The sequence below is a fragment of the Heliangelus exortis genome, chromosome 2, assembly GCF_036169615.1.
Source record: "Heliangelus exortis chromosome 2, bHelExo1.hap1, whole genome shotgun sequence".
Lineage (NCBI taxonomy): Eukaryota > Metazoa > Chordata > Aves > Apodiformes > Trochilidae > Heliangelus > Heliangelus exortis.
The window spans coordinates 11,097,400-11,115,978 of NC_092423.1; the positions used below are offsets into that span (position 1 = coordinate 11,097,400).

Consider the following 18,579-nt stretch of genomic DNA (forward strand, 5'->3'; position numbering starts at 1 on the left):
TATGGCATAGAGCCAAGGCAAAACCACTCAAAGGAAGAAAGTTTCAATATTACATGGCTGATGACCTCAAAGCTTAACTTTCATAGTAAGTTACACTGCAGGATTTGCATTGGCTAGGACATTATTGGCAGCTCCTGCAAAGATATTTTAAACATGAACATATCTTCTAACTACAGTGGGAAAAAATGTTTTTAAACCTATGATAAATCTAGAAAGAGCTGACAAATAACCTATGTAAAACATAAAAAAGGAGCCTGATGAGAAACAAATTACAATTGACACTTCATTTTAAGGATGAAGCAAGGGAAGTGTACTCCATACCTTCTGTGTATCCACATGCCTGGGTCAGAGCTTGGCAGTGTGTCAGCAGTGCAATCCTTGTCACAGTCACCCCAAGCACACTTCCATCTTTACATGTTTTGTACTAAAAAGAAATAAGGGAGGAAAGTCAATGTGCAATAGTTGTTCTATTTCCAATTTTTAACAGCTCATTTAAAGTGCTTCCCATGCAGGTGAATGATGGACACATCTAATGACTATTTTAAGAACGCAGCAGTTTTAACGAGTTTGGGAGGCTTTTTTTTTTGTTAAAAGACAATTCTCTTTTTGACTGAAGATTCTCAGGTTTGACATCAGAAATCCATCTGCTGTTTGAATACAGGTATTATGGAAAAATAATTTTTAAAACTCTGATCACAATACTGACTAAAGGACTCACTAGACTTAACAGAGAATAACCTAGTTCAGTCTGCTCAGTGTTCATATTAGATTTTTTAGGCCAACCAAAAAGCCAGAGCTTCTTTCTGTGTCTTATAAGGCATGGGATAAGAGCTGACTGAAGAATCCTTGCTGGGTGATGTGGCAATGGTCTATATGTCTGAAAGACAATTTCTTCGATTAGAAGAATATGAAGGAGGCATAAGAAAGCAGCATAAAAAGTGGGAGATCACTGCTAATGATTGCGGTAATTTTCACAACTTTATGCAAGAGTCTGAAAATTATCAGTGGCAATTAAACTAAATTAAACATTTATCTTTCTCCATGATGAACATAATCAGCAACACTGGAAATGCAGGCATCTCTGATTCTGTAGCCCAGTGTTCCCACAGCATAAACACAGGAAATACCTATGCTCCATTCACTTGAACTTATTCCATCACTTAAATTCAGTACTAAAATACTGAATTTGAGGCAAAGTCTATGCAGTAGTAGGAGAAAAAAAAGGAAAATTAATTATCAGCACTGCTGATTTTCCCTTCCTGCTGCTAGTCGTCTCTGTGAAGTGTGACTCACAAAGCAGTAAGTGACAGGAAAGCATTTGAGCAAGAAATTCCTTCTCTTTCAAAAGGTCTGAAGGTTGGGATATGGGGACTCAAGTTTCACTGTGAAACTTGCCACCTATCCATCTCAAGGCTAGCAGACTGAAACAAAACCGAGGTTGGTAAAGACAAGTTTAATATAACATTGTGTCAACCACATAGATGACATTAAAATATTAACGTTAGAAACCCTCAAAATGCAATTTAACATTTCATTAACTCTTCCGAAATTAATACCCAGTATAATTTATTAGAAAATATTACTTATTAACATGCTAACACAGGATGTTCCTTGCTTCTGTGAATAGTGAATGAATAATGATGTTTACCTAATTCAGAAGTGCCACATGCAGAGATTTGAGGAGAAGATGCATCTTCATTAACTCACCTCAATGTAAGCTGTGTCATTGTTTGCATCCTTGATGTGTGGGAACCAGTCACGAGGTGGCTTAGAGAGGTGCTTAGACTCTGTGACAAACCAGAGCAGCTTTGGCCAGCCTGAAGTACAAAGAAAAGTCAGCTTTATTTCTGCTAGATAAGTTTCTGCTGGATAAGACAAGACAAAACCAAACCCTTCTCTGCCAGATAGTTTTTTTTTTCCCGAATGTCTGTGTCACCATTGCCTAAATATTATTTCTTCTAAACCTCAGCATTGAAGATTTTCCAGAACTACTTTCTTAACAGTTACAGTGATGTTCACAGACAATCCCTGAAGAAATGGCTGGGCAGTTTAAGCTGTTATTGACACAGACCCCAACTCTCCTGTCACACGTTACTGTCCCTATCACTTTGCTCTAGCACTGAATTATGTGAATTCGTCTCATCTGCTACACTACAAAGTCTTTTGGCTTAATTTGCCTGTGGTCAGAGATGATTCTCAGCAGCCCAGCTGAGCCAGCAGTGAGCCTGGTCAGCAGCACTTGCACAGCTTGGCAGCCATGAGTTGGGAGCAGTGATCTCCATCAGCCACATCAACACACAGCGAAAACAGCCTCATCCCGGCCTCCATGGCTGCTCTTGTGGCAAGTGCTTCATCATGGGCCTGATCCTCACCCAAGAAAACTAAACAAATGCTAAAACTAAACTACTGCTACTGTAGTAAATGATAACCCATGATACCCATGAAAAGCAAGGCTTAGCTGACCTTTGAACTGTGGTATCTCCCCTGTGGGGCTTTTAGGCAGTCCTTTATGGCATGCGTCACTCGTCAAGGCCACAGTAACTCCACAGCTTCCAAGCAAAAAACCTATTTGTTGACTTCCTGCATCCTAGGAGTTGACAAAATAAAAGCAATACAGAGAATTGATTAGAAGTGATTATGGGTTTCAAACATTATTGTCCTCTGTCTTATTATCTTGAGAGAAAAACAGTCTTTCTTCTGCATAGCTGATTAGCAAAACTCAGTTGTACACTGACAAAGAAATTCCACAACCTATACATCCTCTTGTCTGAAACAACAGAGAAGGGAAGGCCCCAGATGGTGCCTACCACCATATCCCTTCAGAAATGGGAGGATGATACACCAGAAGGTTAAACCACTCAGAGGAACCCCTGAAGAAATGGGCAGTAAGGAATCTCCTTAAATTCAACAAAGGCAAATACAAAGTCCTGCACCCAAGGATGAAGAAACTCCTGCACCAGCACGGGCTGGGGGATGACTGGCTGGAAAACAGCTTTGTAGTAAAGGATGTGGAGGTCCTGGTGGATGCCAAGTTCAATGGGAGACAGCAAAGAGGTCTTGCATGGAGAAGACAAGTTGTATTCTGGGCTGTGGTTGGCAAAGTATTGTGAACAGACTGAGGGAGGTGATCCCTCCCCTCTACTCAGCACTAAAGAAACCCACTAGAGAGCAAGTGCTGAGTCCCATTCTGGGCTTCTAAGTACAAAGTACTGAAGAAGGTATTGGAGAGAGCCTGGCAAAGAGTCAGTAGCATAATGAGGGACTGGAGCATCTCTCCAATGAGGAAAGATAAAAAGCTGAGACTGCTCAGACTCAACAAGAGAAGGCTTAGGGGGAGATCCTGTCAAGATGAAAAAGACATCAGAAGGGAGGGTATAAAGAAGATCAAGCCAAGCTCTTTCCAGCTCTTTCCCAGTGACAGGACCAGAAGCAATGGACACAAACTGATATAGAGGTTCCCTGTGAACATCAGAAAACACTTTTTCACTCTGAGTGTGACTGGCATGGGTTGCCCAGAGTGGTTGTGAAGTCTCCATCCTTGGAGATATTCCACAGCCACCTAGACATAGACCTGGACAACCTGTTCCAGGTGACCCTGATTGACCAGGGACCTTCAGAGGTATCTGCCAAGCTCAACCTTTCTGTGGTGATTCTAGGAAATAATTTGGGTTACAGATGCTTCCATCTGGAGAAAGGTTTCAACCCTCAAGATGTTATGATGGGCATACAGTGGTGACAGTATCACTATTTATACTGATATAATCTGATTTGTCAATAACCATTTCATTGAGTAGTTACAGACACATTTCAGGAGCACTACGGATACTCAAGTGCCCATTAGGGAAAGCACACTACATTTAACTTTGTCAAGGGGTTACAAGCAGTAAGGCTAAGAAGTCATTTAATGATTTTTCAAGTCCAGGCTATAGCTGTTCTTTAAGAGATGCTATGATTCTACAGTATTATGTTTGCTTTATGTCATGATTCTTTCATTAACTTTACATCAATTCACTAGGCTCTTCAACAGAGGAGAGCCTGAGATGTAAATGCACATGGAAGTATTAACCCTTTTTTCAGAGAATGATTTTACAGAAAATAGCCTATGGAGTCTTTAAAGAACAAATTAAAACATGTTTCAAACCAAAAAGCTCACTTCATCATGGAACAAACCAGAAATATAGAACTTAATCTATTGATTTATTAAAAGTAACTGTATGATGGAAAGAATGTCCCAAAGCCCATCTGACTCATTTTTAATGCATTTTTTATGTAGTCAAATAAAGCCATACACAATGGGGAAGCAATGAGATCAGAGGAAAACAAGAGCTTGCTTATTTTCCATACCACTTCGAAATACGGATATGGCACAAATTAACAGAACTTTGATAGCTGAGCAAACAATATGAGACAATAAATTTATATGTCAAAACTATATTATGTAGTTCCTTCCATCCAGAATGACTGTATTTGCTTTTGTTTGCTATACCCACAAAACTTACAAAACCAGGAATAAATGCCAAGGTATTTTTTCAGGAAGGCTTTTAAAATTAAGCTTGTGTATCATCTTTTCCAATAAAAAACCAACCAGATGAGAGCGGCCTTTGAACAACAGAGAATAATACTGGTGTATCCATGAATAACATTTTGAGGAATATGCTGTTGACCCCACCATACCTTCACTGGGGGATTTCCAACACAAAAAGGGCTTTGTCAAGCATTTCTGTCCTCACTGACTTATGCTAGCTGGTCCATATCTATGCTGCCAAACCCCTGGGAAACGTGCTTAGGCAGATTAGATCCTGGTTTCACAGGATGAGACATGGTGTCCTCACTTTTGTATTCTTCTCAATGGAAGGAAATGTGGGCTCCTGAACATTGCAGGAGACAGGGCTCTCATTGGAGGTCCCTCAGAAGTACCAGCAGAAGGAGGAGAGCTGGAGTGTTTTATGAAGAACATCACTCTTTGGGCAAGACAAATCCAGTGAGATCTGATATTCTATCATATATAAAGGGAGGTCACCAGTTTCTTAAAATATTAGACCCATTCAACCATTACCCAAAATTTCCCACTAAATTAAATCTAAAAATGTGTATGTATGAATTTCCAACTACCAATTAAAATTTTTTTTTGCATATAAATTTCATAACTGAATGCAGCAACTGCATCAGTCTTAATTTTAAATTAAAAACCCACGTTGTTGTAGCTCTATGCCCTATAAAGGACTGCTAGCAGTGTGCTTCACTGCTGTATCAAGAAAATGCTGATTCTCAAGCATTCGAATTCCATGTAATGCAGGACTTTATAAGCACAAACTAACCTAATAAACTTCAGTAAGAAATTTAACATAGGTTAACTAGCAGAGAGTGTGGACCTTAGACCACCCGCATACCATGGCCCTGGGGGATGTGCCATACAAGAAATGACCTGTCAGGCACTTTTGATTGCAAAATAAAAGGAAAAGGAAACATGAATTAACAGTTCAAGTTTTGTACACAGGTAATAATTACTATACTTACACTTAGTGCAACCAGTTTACAGCATGTTCACATAAATATTATTCATTCGTTTGGTCGTAGTTCACACACATGCAGAGAGAATAATGTATGGATTACTTAATACAACCTATTCACATGTCACAGTTTCTAAGAGGATGCTTTACATCAGGACAGCCTCATCTCAGATAGCATTAAAATCTTCACCCTGTTCTTTTCTGTACAGATAATTCTTTCACTTAATAGGACAATATGGATAACCAATTATGTGGCACAACAATGCCACAGAAGATTGAAAGAACTTCACCACACACGGATACTATCCTGTGTGTCTTACAGGCTTTCTAATACTGTGCCATAACCTTGCTGTCCACACTTAATCCTGCCTTACAAGTAAAAATTAAATCAAGATGTCAAAGAAGAGGTACTGTGATAAACACATTCCTCAACAGCCATTAGAGCTCCAGTTGAGTATCTTACAGTAAGAACACACTGAAGCTTTCTGGCAGTCTGTGTCCATCATTCCCACTTTCAGTCTCAGCCTCACACCTCCTAACTAGTTATCACCACCTCCTGCCTGCCTCTGATGGCTTCATTCTGATTTAGAGGCAAAAAGTACTGCAGAGAACAGAGACACAAAGACAGGGTTGACATCCCTTGCCCCATGCAGGTCATCCTGTGATACCTGCTGCCTCACAGAAGCAATTGTTTCTAACTATTCAAGTGGTGTTGAGCCACTGGACTGACAGAAGGTGGAAGAACTGAAGCCATCTCAAGCTGTGAGACTTATGCACAGACACATCACAACCTTGCCTACACCCATGCATGTAAACACGATGGTCTTTTCTGTTCTTCCCAGCATGAGAGGCCCAGAACACTCAGGACTGTGTGTAAAAGTTTAAAGATTGAAAAATGAGGTTTGAGTTGAAAATGCACTCATTTGTGTGAAGCAGTCAAAGCTTCCAAGTGGGCCAGGAAAAAGACTACTGACTTTAAAGGCATTGATTATTTCAGATTTCAAAGTCAAGCTACTGGCACCTTTTTTTGAGTAATGTAAAATGACTGTCTGCAATGCTGAAAACTGCTTTGTAAGTACAAAAAAAAAAAAAAAAAAAAAAAAAGAAACCAAATCAACTGCTGCTGAAAAATAAAAAAAAAAATCCTCCTTCGTAAAATAGAATCACTCTCCTGCCCATAAAGGGAATAGATTTTCAGGACACACTGTTTGCCCAGCAGTGTTATTTGTTATTTTAGTAATTCACAGTAATCTGCTACTTTGGTAAGCCCCTCCTTTGCCATAAACAGTTTATTTTGTAGGGATAGAAAAATCTTCAGGGAGCCAGGGGAGCCCAGGTTAAACAACTCAACCAACCGAGTCCCAACCTCAGACAGGGAGACACTTGCCAGTGATACTCATTGATAAACCCTCCACAATTCACAGTTTGCAATAATATGTCATGTAGGTGGAAGGCAAAAGATAGAGCTGAGGTATGGTAGCATGAGGTTTGGGACCAGTTGCTGACTTTGGAAATATCATTTTACATTTCTTGAAGGCACATCATTTGCTGAGGTACAAAAAATTTGGTCTGCATAGCTTTAGACTTATGTCTGCACACACCTAGAGAGATAAATCTTTCAGATGAAGCAAGAAGGAAATCCTCTCTGCTGCAGGTAGACATTCAAGGTTCTCTAAAGGTTTTTATTAAAGGTTCCCTATAGGTTTTCACCAGTACCTGGAGGCAAATTGTCTTCTTCCTGCTGCAGAGAGTGATAATTCATTGTCAAGATAAAAAAAGCCCACGTGTGCTTGCATTTCAGCATGCTGTTAATGTCATTTCTATAATGCTTTGTGAGAGTATCTGTGTGAAGGAAAACAATTATGATCCATTCTCTGTGAGTGAGAGTGCATGTCCTTATCTAATAAGGAAGGAAGAAAGAGACAGCCTGTGCAAAGGTTGGCCTGATAAAGGTTAATCCTGTCCACTTGCAAATCCCAGACTGCTTTCAAAAGGAGAATTATGTGGCAAAGCATCGTGGATGGAACTAATCTTGTTTTCTTTTACAGTGTTCATTTTGCGTTCCATTTGCCCTTACCCAAACAAAAATTTGCACAAATAGGACAATTATCAGATGTAAAGGCCAAGCATCACCCAGTCTGAACACTCTATTTTTAAAACACAAATATCGAAGACCTTAATACAGTTTACAAGTAAAGCAGATGTAATCTTTATAACCAACTTAGATGAAGAAATCATCTGTCTCCTCAGACAGAGCTTTATTATCTAGCTGTAATTTGCATGTGAAATCTGCATCTATGAACAGATTTAATGTCCAAGAGTCTTAAATGAAAGCAAGACAACAGTTATTTTTGGCATGGAACACTGCACAAAATGCAGTGTGCTCTCTAGGAAACTACAGTTTGAAAACATAGAAAGAAAATGTAGACTTTAAAAGATCTGAGAGTTACTGTGGCCAACTGAGTAAAGACCTCAGTGCCCAGCTGCCAAAGTGTATGACAAGGAAAGGATGGGCACAGGGCTTACAGGGATCCAGCCATGGGCACCAGGGGCTTATGTGGGACTGAGGGCACTTGGGTTCTTTGGAGGGACTAAGAGACTAGGACACTAAAGAGAAAATATACAATATTTTATGTTATTTAAATCCAGTGGAGAAAGAGATGCATTGTCAAAAGATGTTCAGATGTATGTAGAACTTGAGTGTTTCTGACACACTACAGCCCAAGGATGACTAAAGCTGAGAGGAAACAAAGCTCATTTTTATCACAGGCTCTAAAACACTACGAAAGGCATCAAGGTATATTTCCAGGACAATTTCACTGTCTTTAAAGAAATATATCTCTCTGGCTACTGTTAAAGTTTTAATAACCTAACTCCTCAAGGTTTAATAAAAAAGAGCTCCTGAAAAAAAATTTTCACCCTGTATGAAACATCCTTTTAAAAAACCCAAGTGTCCAGGAGTGAGTATCTGCAGATTTCCTTGACAATACACAGGCACATTCTTCCAGTCCCAGTGTCACAGACAGTGTCTGGAACAGCACACAAATGCTTGCTGGGAGCACACACAACATTAAAACTAACAGGCTAGAAAACTGTTTTAACTGAGAAATAGATTATTACATGCTTTCATGTCATACCCTGCTGCAAATTCTCATTGCCTATGATAAGGAAGCTATAAAGATCTATGTGGGATTGCTTTGTTCATATGTTCACAGCATGCGATTGAGCATAACTATGAATGTGCTTGGGGGACAAAAATGTTATTTTGAGATTAAAACTGATTAGTTCCCTCGACTGTATCAGAGCAGAATAATAATAATTTTCATGGTACTCATCAAATGGAAAAAAACATTAACATACAGAATCTAAAGAATAAGAAATCAAAACCACACTTTAAAATCTTTTCATAAGGGAAATAATAAATTGCTATTTGAACTAGAACTTGACATGTTGCAAATCCCATATCATCTACTTCGATGGCACATTCTATGATATTTAGTTTGAAACTCACATCATATCACACACACAAAGAAACAATTTGTAATACTCCATCTTCAGATAAGTTTAACAGAAGTGGCACCTCTGACGGAAGAGATGTCATATAGAACATACTATTTGCTAATGACTGTGAAACATAAAACATTTGGAAAGAGGGATACTGTTCTGGATTAAATATAATCCAAGGGACGAGGATTACTTATAAAACTTCTGGGGAATGTTCATGATATAGGCATTTTGGTAGTATTAATGCAGGGAAAAAGGAAGAAATAAAACATGCTGTTTGTTCTGTCGCTACAATGACTGTGGAACCCCTGACTGATGCTTCGAGAATAACAAATTAATTTTGATGTACTTAGGAAAAAGCCTGGGATTTAAGTTTTTAATTTTACATCTTATTTCCCATGTCTTATGAGCCAAAATCACGCTGATGTGAATGCCACTTTCCAGGTTTTTGTTTAACACCAGGAAGCATTCTGAGAAAAAAAACCCTAAACTGAAGAATGCTGTGTGGTTGCTGGTACTCAGGCAATCTATCCCAAGTGCCATGTTAGACAGTTCTCCTGAAGTACTTAAGGCCAAGTAAAGCTAATTCTAGGTATTCTCTGAACACAAAGGTGAGATACAGAAGGGAAGAGGAAGAAGAGGAACTCTGCCAAAATCTTAAAATCATTATGGTCACACTATGAAGAAAAGTTAATGACCACAGAATCTATGGGCAAAAGCTCCTAAAGCAAAAGCCTTTACTCCCATATGGATGTGGATGTCTGCAGAATGAGCCAAAAGGCTGCAAATATTACTGCTCTGTTTTAAACTGCCAGGCACAAAAAAAATCGCACAAACTGTGAAAATCTCTTCTTTCTGAAAATGGAGAGCCCTATTAAAGCTACTAAGGCCAACTTTTAATAATAAAAACGTGCTCATAATATAACTCCCTGAAATAGCTCATCCTGTATCAGCTTTTTATACTGTAAGCCTGTATTAGCCTCTAATTGTTGCTATATTTGTTAGTCCACATCTCTGTCTTCCAAAAAGCAAACCAGTAACATGTCCACGGCTGGAATGTACTGAAGCATGTCAAAAAGAGAGTAAATAATGGGAAAGCACAAAAGAACAGTCTAGGCCATTGTGTGATGACAGGATGACATCTTCCCATGGATGCCAGAAGCAATCCACTGCCATTTGACCAAGCAGAGGTATTCCTTCTGGGACTACTCAGAACATGACTTTCATCTCATTGTTTCCACTCCAGTTCACATTTCATATAAACAAAGGCAAAAATATTTGAAATACTATATGCTGTGAGATTGCATAGTTTTACTTATATCCTGTTGCTTTTTTAACTGTATCACTGTTATGTCTGCAATTGTTTTATTAATTCGATATTTAAACATCATGAATGATCTTGGCAAGAGTTAAAACAGTCTAAGTCTGTAGATGTAAGTGTGTAACATGTGTAAGTGTATATTTATGTATCCATATATACAAACATAAGTAAAGAACACCAAGCACCCAAGAGGTTCAGCCAAATTATCTTGAGTTATTAATTTGACACAGAGTATTTACTTGGACAAGTTGGAAGTTTACTTGGATTTACTTGAAGGCAGTTGCTTCAAACTATCTTTTCCAGGACAAATAATTAAACCAAATCATTACTAGTCCTAGTTAATAAAGAAAGAATTAAAATGGGGGATATATGGGAGATCCTTATGATTGGCATTGCAGTCAGACATGGTGAAATTCAGAGGACGAGACAAAAAGAACCTATAATGAATAAATACATTTTGCTGTATTTACAGCTTTCAAGGCATAAATTCTCAGGAAAAAAAATACAAGTTCAGCATCATCAGTGTAGGTTTCATAGCTGTGGCTACCCCTGTGGCCCCTCTCTCATTATTGCCTCTGGGCATTCCTTCTGGCTGGAACTGCTGTGTCTGTCTGCGAGCCCTGCCCTAGGATACATGGTTGAATCTGAACCAGCATTGGATGTGAAAGGCTTTGGGTCAGCAATGGTCAGTTTTCTCTATGAATCTGCAGCAAGAATCCCCAAACTTGATTTGTAAAAGTGCCAACCTTGGCAGAGACAACCATGGTGACAGAAGCTTCAGGATATATATGCACATACAGACAAGGCATTTCCCTGCTTTGAAGTATCTGACACAGCACTAATGGTTTTATAACATAGCCTGGGTTGCAGGGGCAGGTGGATAATCAGCAGTTGTTGGCCATTATTCTTTGTCAGTGGCCAACACCAGAATGTTTTGAGAGGCTACAAAGATAGTTCATCTAGGCAAAGCTGTTTGCTTGGGAAAATTTTCTCTCCTTTCCCACACAGAGCTGCATTTGCTGAAATTGCAAGCACATCTTCAGATTCTCCATTACAGAAAAGACGGAACTATATATAACTCACCACACAGCACTATCTTTGTATCCTCAGATTCAGAGCTAGTTAACCACAAAAATGCACTCAAATGTACTCAAAAAGCAATGTTCAGTTGTGATTTCTTCTGACACAAGTTTTAAAATACAGTATAGGGAAGAAACTCAGGTCCTTACCTTCCTTGTAAGCGGCACTTCAATAGGAACGGGGACAACTTCTGCAAGCAGGCAGCCATAAAATGCTACCATGAAAGCAGCAGGATCATTGTTAGGAAATACAAGTGTTACCTGAAACAAAGAGATGTATGTCAAGAATGTTTTATCCCAGTTCTCAGATAATGGTAATTGGAGTTTCCATGCTTCCTTGTGGAGAGAGATAATTACCAAAACATTTCTCTGATAACTATTCAAATACCTAATGAAAGATGAATGAGGAATCAGAAGGAACTTATTTTGATAGGCATTACTTTTGTGAACATTTTCACTTACAGTGCAGTTAAATATTTTCGTGATGTATTGTTTCCTACATTGACAGTACCTTTCCTCTGGTTCTCAATTTACTGATAGCTTTAGAGATGTTAAATAGCCATATAAGTGGAAACAAAACATAATATTTGGCAGATCTGTAACCATTTCAGACTACCCAGACTTACTGTGCCATCATATCAATCATCAACACATTAAAGTTTTGTCTGCCTGTTTTCTGTCATACAGCTATTTCATCTCAGGACTGGATTGTTGTCCAAGTGTAGAAATTTCTGCATACTTAGTGAACAGAAATAGCTGGCACCTAGAGAAGCAGCCATCAGATCTAGAGCTGGACATACAGTATGTCAACCCAGGCCTGGATTTGTTAACCTTCACAGCCTTAGAGTTAGGGATCTATTTAGATAAAAGAATGCCAAGGAAACAGAATATATAATAGCAAATCCCATGTATAGTCACTGGGCACCTTTCCTCCCCCAGTGTGCTGAACTTCAGTTTGCAGCTAATTTCAGTTTACTTCTGTGGCCATGGCAGACAATGTTTTAGATCTTCCAGGGGCAAAGAGGAAGGAGAGGTGAGGGTGCAGACTCACTGAGACTCCAGCAACCTGGAGAGTCCATGACTCTACTTGCAAGGGCAGGGGATCCCACTGCTCTCACGTACTGAGGAATGATCTCAGTGGCTAGCTCCTGCCTATATTTTTGTTTCGGTTCAGTCAGATGCATGTTCTTAACTCATGTCTTAAACAGATGTAACACAGCTGGTAACTATCTTGTATGGTCAGCTGAAGTGGCATCTAAAAGGCATGGTGGGTAACTTTGTGTTTAATTCCTTTGGACTTGCACATAGGATCAAAGTGAACTCTTACACCATCTTAAAATGTGCTGAAATTAGTAATTCTTCAATTTTGACTTCTTTGACATCCATCAGTGTTTTTTATTTCAATCTCTTGAAGTGAAATCATAAAGATTTTATATATGCTCCAAGGTTCAGCTACTGGAGATTCCAGTGTTTCCAGTGATTTCATATGGCTTCAAAGACAGTTGTCTCCCATAGACAAACTTTCAAACTGCAAGAAATCTAACCAACCTTATCCAAGTGAGTCCTAAATATCTCTGGTTTTAAGATGAAGCATGTAACTTCAGAACTTTTTACAGACACTTCAGAGAAAACCTCATTGCTGCTTTACCTGTACACTTCCACATGAAACAATCCAACTGCTGGAGATGGCTGAGCTTACTGTATGTATTCTTCACACATCATGCCATAAATATCCCCGGGGAAAATGGAAAGGAAAGGATTTTGCTATATGCAGTGAGGGGATGACAGTTTGCCAGGTGCCCAGCAAATATCTGAAAGATGTTGAAAGATCCCCAAAGATACTTTGAGGATTGTTGGGCTTTGTGTTGGTCTTGGTTTACACACAGACAGGGAAGGTTAGGCTGGGAATCTTTACAAAGGAGCTGGTAGAGGTGAAAAAACCTCACTGCAGTCCAGCAGGAATGAGGCATTAACTTCCACTGCAAAAGCCATTAATCACTAACAGACCTGTACCAAATAAATAATGTGAAAGCAAAAAAGGGTAACGCTGAATGAAACTAAAACATAGAGAGTGTATTACCAGATGAGAATCTGGTTATCTAGTAGATCTTTCAGAGGCCAAGCTTAATTTCCAGACAGCTGTCTGGGATGACACAAGGTTAAACTTCTGAAGTAACTAGAGAAGGCAAATGCAGTTTGTCATTTGCTATAATAATACCAGAAACAAGTAATCAAATGCAGGCATATTCACCTATTTTTTGGCTCAGACAAAGAACCTAAGGAGTGATGGTAGCCATGAAAAGTAGATTATATTGATGGAAAGCACTTTTAAAGGAACAAAAGGCCTTTCTGAATTTTATGTAATATTAACATAAGGAAACAATCACACTTTCATTTAGAAAAGACCAGAAATATGTCTATATTTCATTTAGTATTTAATAACTACCTTTAACTGCTGTCACGCAAAATACATTACTTAGAATAAAAAGCCATCTTCAAAGAGGTCAGAAAGCTTTTATGTTACTACAACAGGGGCATAACAGCCAAAATAACATCCTAGAACATCAGAAGAACAGTAACACCTCATCTTCAACATCAAGTTGCTCCCACGAAATGATCATGTTTCCCTGACACAGGGATGCTAGGCAAGACGCAATTACAATGCAAAGCATATGTTTTCATCACTCATCTGTAAACATTTTTTTTCACTGTAATCTAGGGTGGACTTACTTTAGAAGAACTGCAATTTGTTCTTTATATATCCTGCACTAGCTAAACTTCCAGCTTTCAGTCTGAGTTATCCACTAATCCTTTCATAATGCTAGAAGACATCAGGGGCTGCTGCAGTAAATGAATAAGAAGATGGACACTCAACACACAGGATAGGGAGAGATATGCACTGCCCATTAGATGAACTTCATTGCTTTTGGAGTTTTCTAGGTGGATTTAGATGTGTACACATGAACAACTTGTTTCTTCTGCTGTTGCTTGGAGATACATATGTATATCAAGTAAAAGAGATTCTTCAAGTCCTACTCCTGGCTGAATGCCATTACAGGAAGCAATTTAGGAGATCCTTTAGTTAAATTCTTTATGAGTTGTTTCAAAATGAAACGTTGGAAGGACTGTCAGGTTTCATTTTTTTTTTTTTTTAATTCTTCTTTTTTTTTCTTTTGGGAAGCATTATTGCATGTTCTCATTTTTGAAGACCTAAGGAAAGTGTAATGCAAACAGACATGTTCCTCATCTGTGGCACAAGGAGACAAAGGGAGCAAACAGTCTGAGAATTGCTATCAAGCACTGGGGAAAGAAGACTTAATCACACCCTCACAACTCTAAGCACCAAGGCAGGACTAAAATTTGCATTTCTGAGAAATTTGTCCTGGAATCTCCATTCCAGGGCTTAAAGTCAACCAGGAACAGGACTTGTGAAAATTTCTATACACTGCAAGAGAAAAGGGGTAATGGGCTTAGCCAGTCTTGACAGTGGAAGTGGTAGTTTTGTAGGCACATTACTAGCAAAGTCATAGGCTGTTTTTGACTTCATTTAACAACTTCAAGTATTACCTCTGTATTCCTTGCTTTCTGTGGACTTTTCCCACTCATCTAGATTCAGCCTGTAGGAGTAGCTGCATCAGAGTCAGGAACCAGGAATAGAAATATGCTCCATCTTACCAGTCAGTGTAATTTACTTATTTAACTGGCTGCCAAAATGTGCTTACTTTGCCTGTCTTTGTCCTCCACAATGCTTCTTTTGTTTCTATCATCTCAACAACTAGTAAGTCATTAGTAAGTAAGTTTTTAACCCATGGGGGCACCTCCAGGCTCCATAAGCAAGCTTTTGCTAAACAGACTGCTGTTGTATGTCCAAAAATCACTCTCCACGGAAATGTTGCCACAGCTTCAAGCTACTATTCAGCTGGTACCACATCAGGTTATTTGTTATGCAATTCACAGTATTTGTCCAAACGATCAGTCTTTTTCTGAGTGCAAGGCAGATTTTCCTCCCCCTCCCAAACATTTCACTTCATTAATTTCCCCTCATAACCCCAAATACCTCTATGTCTCTTTGTCAATGTGGCATCTCATTTATTAGCAATTAAAGATCATAAAGATACTCACCCTGTCTCCAGGTCGTACCATTGGTTCTTGTTTTGTGCCTAACTTATGTAGTATGTTGTAAGCAACCTTCATACTTCTGGTCCAAAGTTTGCCTGTTAATACAACATTTGTGAAATCAATTAAAAAAATTACATTGCGTTCTACAAGATTATTAAAGAGAAAGAATAGATGAGGAATGAAAAAAAAAATACTAGGAGCATCTATATTAGCTTTCCAACTAAATATGACAGCACTACTGAGACTAATGGAAATATTTACTTATCAGAAGCTTCATTTGAGCTTTTTTTCAAGATACCAATATTTCTAAGAACGAAAAAAGAAGAAGTAAAAGTAGATCTCCTCATGGCATAAGTTTCTTACTTTGGAGAAGATTAGATCTTGACTCCAAAAGCTAACCATTAGAAGTGGCTGGAACATAATTAAGTCCAGACATCATTGTAACACCCTTACAGTTTATTTCAGCCCAGACTGACTTCCAAGGGTGTTGCTCAGGTTTTGTTTCGGCACTTCTCACATCCCAAGCCCCCAAGAAAAAAGGAAAGGAGTCCCAAGAAGCAGAGACAAGGAAAAAAATCCAACAAACAGAAAACACCCCACAGCCAAAAGGGCACACTGAAGCAGCAGGGACCCTCTAATCCTTACAACATCCATATAGCTGCATTTAGTTTTTAATTCTGGGCCTTCTTTCATTTAACTTGGCTGTTTCTTTTTACCTGCTCCCATATCGTCCCTTCCCTCATTTTCATTTCACTTGTCTCATGTACTGTTCCTTTTAAATATCCCTTGCCTAATCTCTACATTTCCATGCTTAGCTAATACTTACTAAGACCTCACCCTGATATTCTTCAAAGACAAAATTATCTCATCAAAACCTCATTGGCCACGTTACATCTTTTTCATTATTCCTTCAAGTGATTGGTGTCTTCCAACTACACAAACTCTTCCAGATTGCCTTTATTTAGGTACCTTGTTACTTCCATTTGAACAATACTGAGCATAACAGACCTTGTTCTTGGGTGGCCCCTAGGTACTGTCTTCAAGCAGTATTCAGTCTGACAGTAACAAATCTTTAATTCATGCCCACCAATAACCTAAACGATAATAGGTTCTGACAACAGATTACCTATGGGGTTCAGCAGTTCAGGCTCCCAAACATGCAGTACTGCTATTTATAACTAAGCCAAGCAGTTGTTTTAAGTTCTTCCACATCCTGGTTATAAAATGCAATACTACTGAATTATTTTTAGTACAAATCTGATGTAAATATATTGTACAATGAGAAAGCCAGATTTTCTTTTTTCCTGATAAGGAAAATTGGAAGGGTCACTGCTGCTTGTTACTGAGAAAGCACTAAATGCAATTACTTCTCATGAAAATGGTAATATTGCATGATCAAACTATGCTTTGTGAAGGCTTTAATTTATTTAAAATTACTCCAGTATTTTCATGCTGAATTGCCTCAATTCTCAGAAATAAACATGACCCAATTCTGTACCACTGGAAACTCAGCACAGATACTGGAGTACATGTACAGGATTATCTCTCACAGCACCACAGCAGAACCACCTGTATGTGATGGAAAGAAAGTCTTTAAACACATCCCTGCTGCTACAGGCAACACTGGAACTTGACGAATGAGGAAGATAAAAATAAGGATGCCTTAAAAAAGCATATATTCTTTTTTCTTAAAGTTTTCCAATATTAAAATTCCAGTGGCAACAAACTGAAAAGAGCAATTAGTAATGATAAAGAAAATAGGAGAACAGAAATCAGAATCTTGGCAAAATTTCTGAATTGCAAGAAATAACCATCTTTACACAAAACACTTTCAAGACTGAAATGAGCACTGAATTTTTAATTTCTTTTCTGTGAGACAGAAGGGGCTGATATGGAATGTTCTGTTTGAGCCATGGACATTAAATCTGTTAGAAGTCTTAAATTTGCATTTGTGACATATTCACAATGATTTTTGATCTATCAAATTTACTATTTTACTATTTAATATTTTCATCAAAATCCAATGGAGGTTCATATTAAAGTATTTAGATGCATTCTTTTAGATGCCACCAGGTATGCTGTACAACCATCTCCATGTAAGTGATCAGAGTCGATGCAGTAATTAAGTTGTCTCAAAGATGCTGTAAAGGGAGACTTCATAATAAAGTTTTAAATAATTAAGTCTTTAAATACATTTTTTCACAAAGCTCTTTGATTGCCAAAATCTTAGTTAAGCTTCTGAAACACAGAGCATATAAGGCTGCCTCCCTAATTCCTCATTTTTCTGTTTAAATAAACTTTTAACCACACAAAAAATGCCCCTAATAATTTTCCATAGTCAGGAAAGACTTTAATTTTCTGCCACCACAGCCCTTTCCTGCTCTATTTACTGGTGCAATACCAAACCGTGTTAATTAGCTGAGTTAACTGGATGTGCATGTGGGTATGAAACTGAGGGAAACTGGAACAAAGAAGGTAGTTTACATTCAGCTGGGAAGGAGCTGAAATATACTATGGTCTCTTTGAGAGCCCCTACAGCTCCATAGCCCCTGCAGGCTCTGCCTGTCCCCAGCTGCCACAGTCTCTGCTCCAGTGCAGGCAGCAGCAGCCTGGGGCAGGCAGAGCAGACTCTATGCAGATCTTGAACTCAATCTTGTTCAACAGGAAGCTGCTGATTTTTCTTACAGAGTATATAGCTGTGTCCCAAAAAAAAAAAAAAAAACCAACAAAAAAAACCGCTATAAAGGCAGCAGTAATCAAAAACCTAAAGCCAAGAGATGTGTGAATCATCCAGGGCTAGATCTTAAGCTGTTGGATGGGGCACAATCCTCTGACCAGAGCTGGACTGAACAGTGTGTTTATTTTGACACCTTGGCTGTTTGGCCTTTCCAACATCACTGAGGAACACAAAGGACTTGATGACTGTGGAATAAAAGCCCTCAGTAACAAAGGATGTTATGAAGAAGGAAATCTTTGAAGTGTTTCCTTCCTTGCTTTTGCCTAGGTTGCAATTCAGTGTAATTCTTCCTTTGCAAACTTGACAGAT

General features: G+C 38.7%; 1 protein-coding gene across 6 annotated transcripts in view; it reads right to left on the bottom strand.

Annotated features, from left to right (window-relative positions):
- The window catches only part of DIP2C (disco interacting protein 2 homolog C), a 302,091-nt gene that overhangs the window by 73,107 nt on the left and 210,405 nt on the right, over window positions 1-18,579 (bottom strand). For all 6 annotated transcript variants that reach the window (XM_071734774.1, XM_071734772.1, XM_071734773.1 and 3 more), the window contains 5 exons: window positions 15,537-15,628; window positions 11,565-11,675; window positions 2,464-2,587; window positions 1,708-1,817; window positions 322-424 (listed from right to left, as the gene is read on the bottom strand). In XM_071734774.1, the coding sequence (XP_071590875.1) occupies window positions 322-424; window positions 1,708-1,817; window positions 2,464-2,587; window positions 11,565-11,675; window positions 15,537-15,628 (540 nt within the window). The remainder of the gene's footprint in view (window positions 1-321; window positions 425-1,707; window positions 1,818-2,463; window positions 2,588-11,564; window positions 11,676-15,536; window positions 15,629-18,579) is intronic.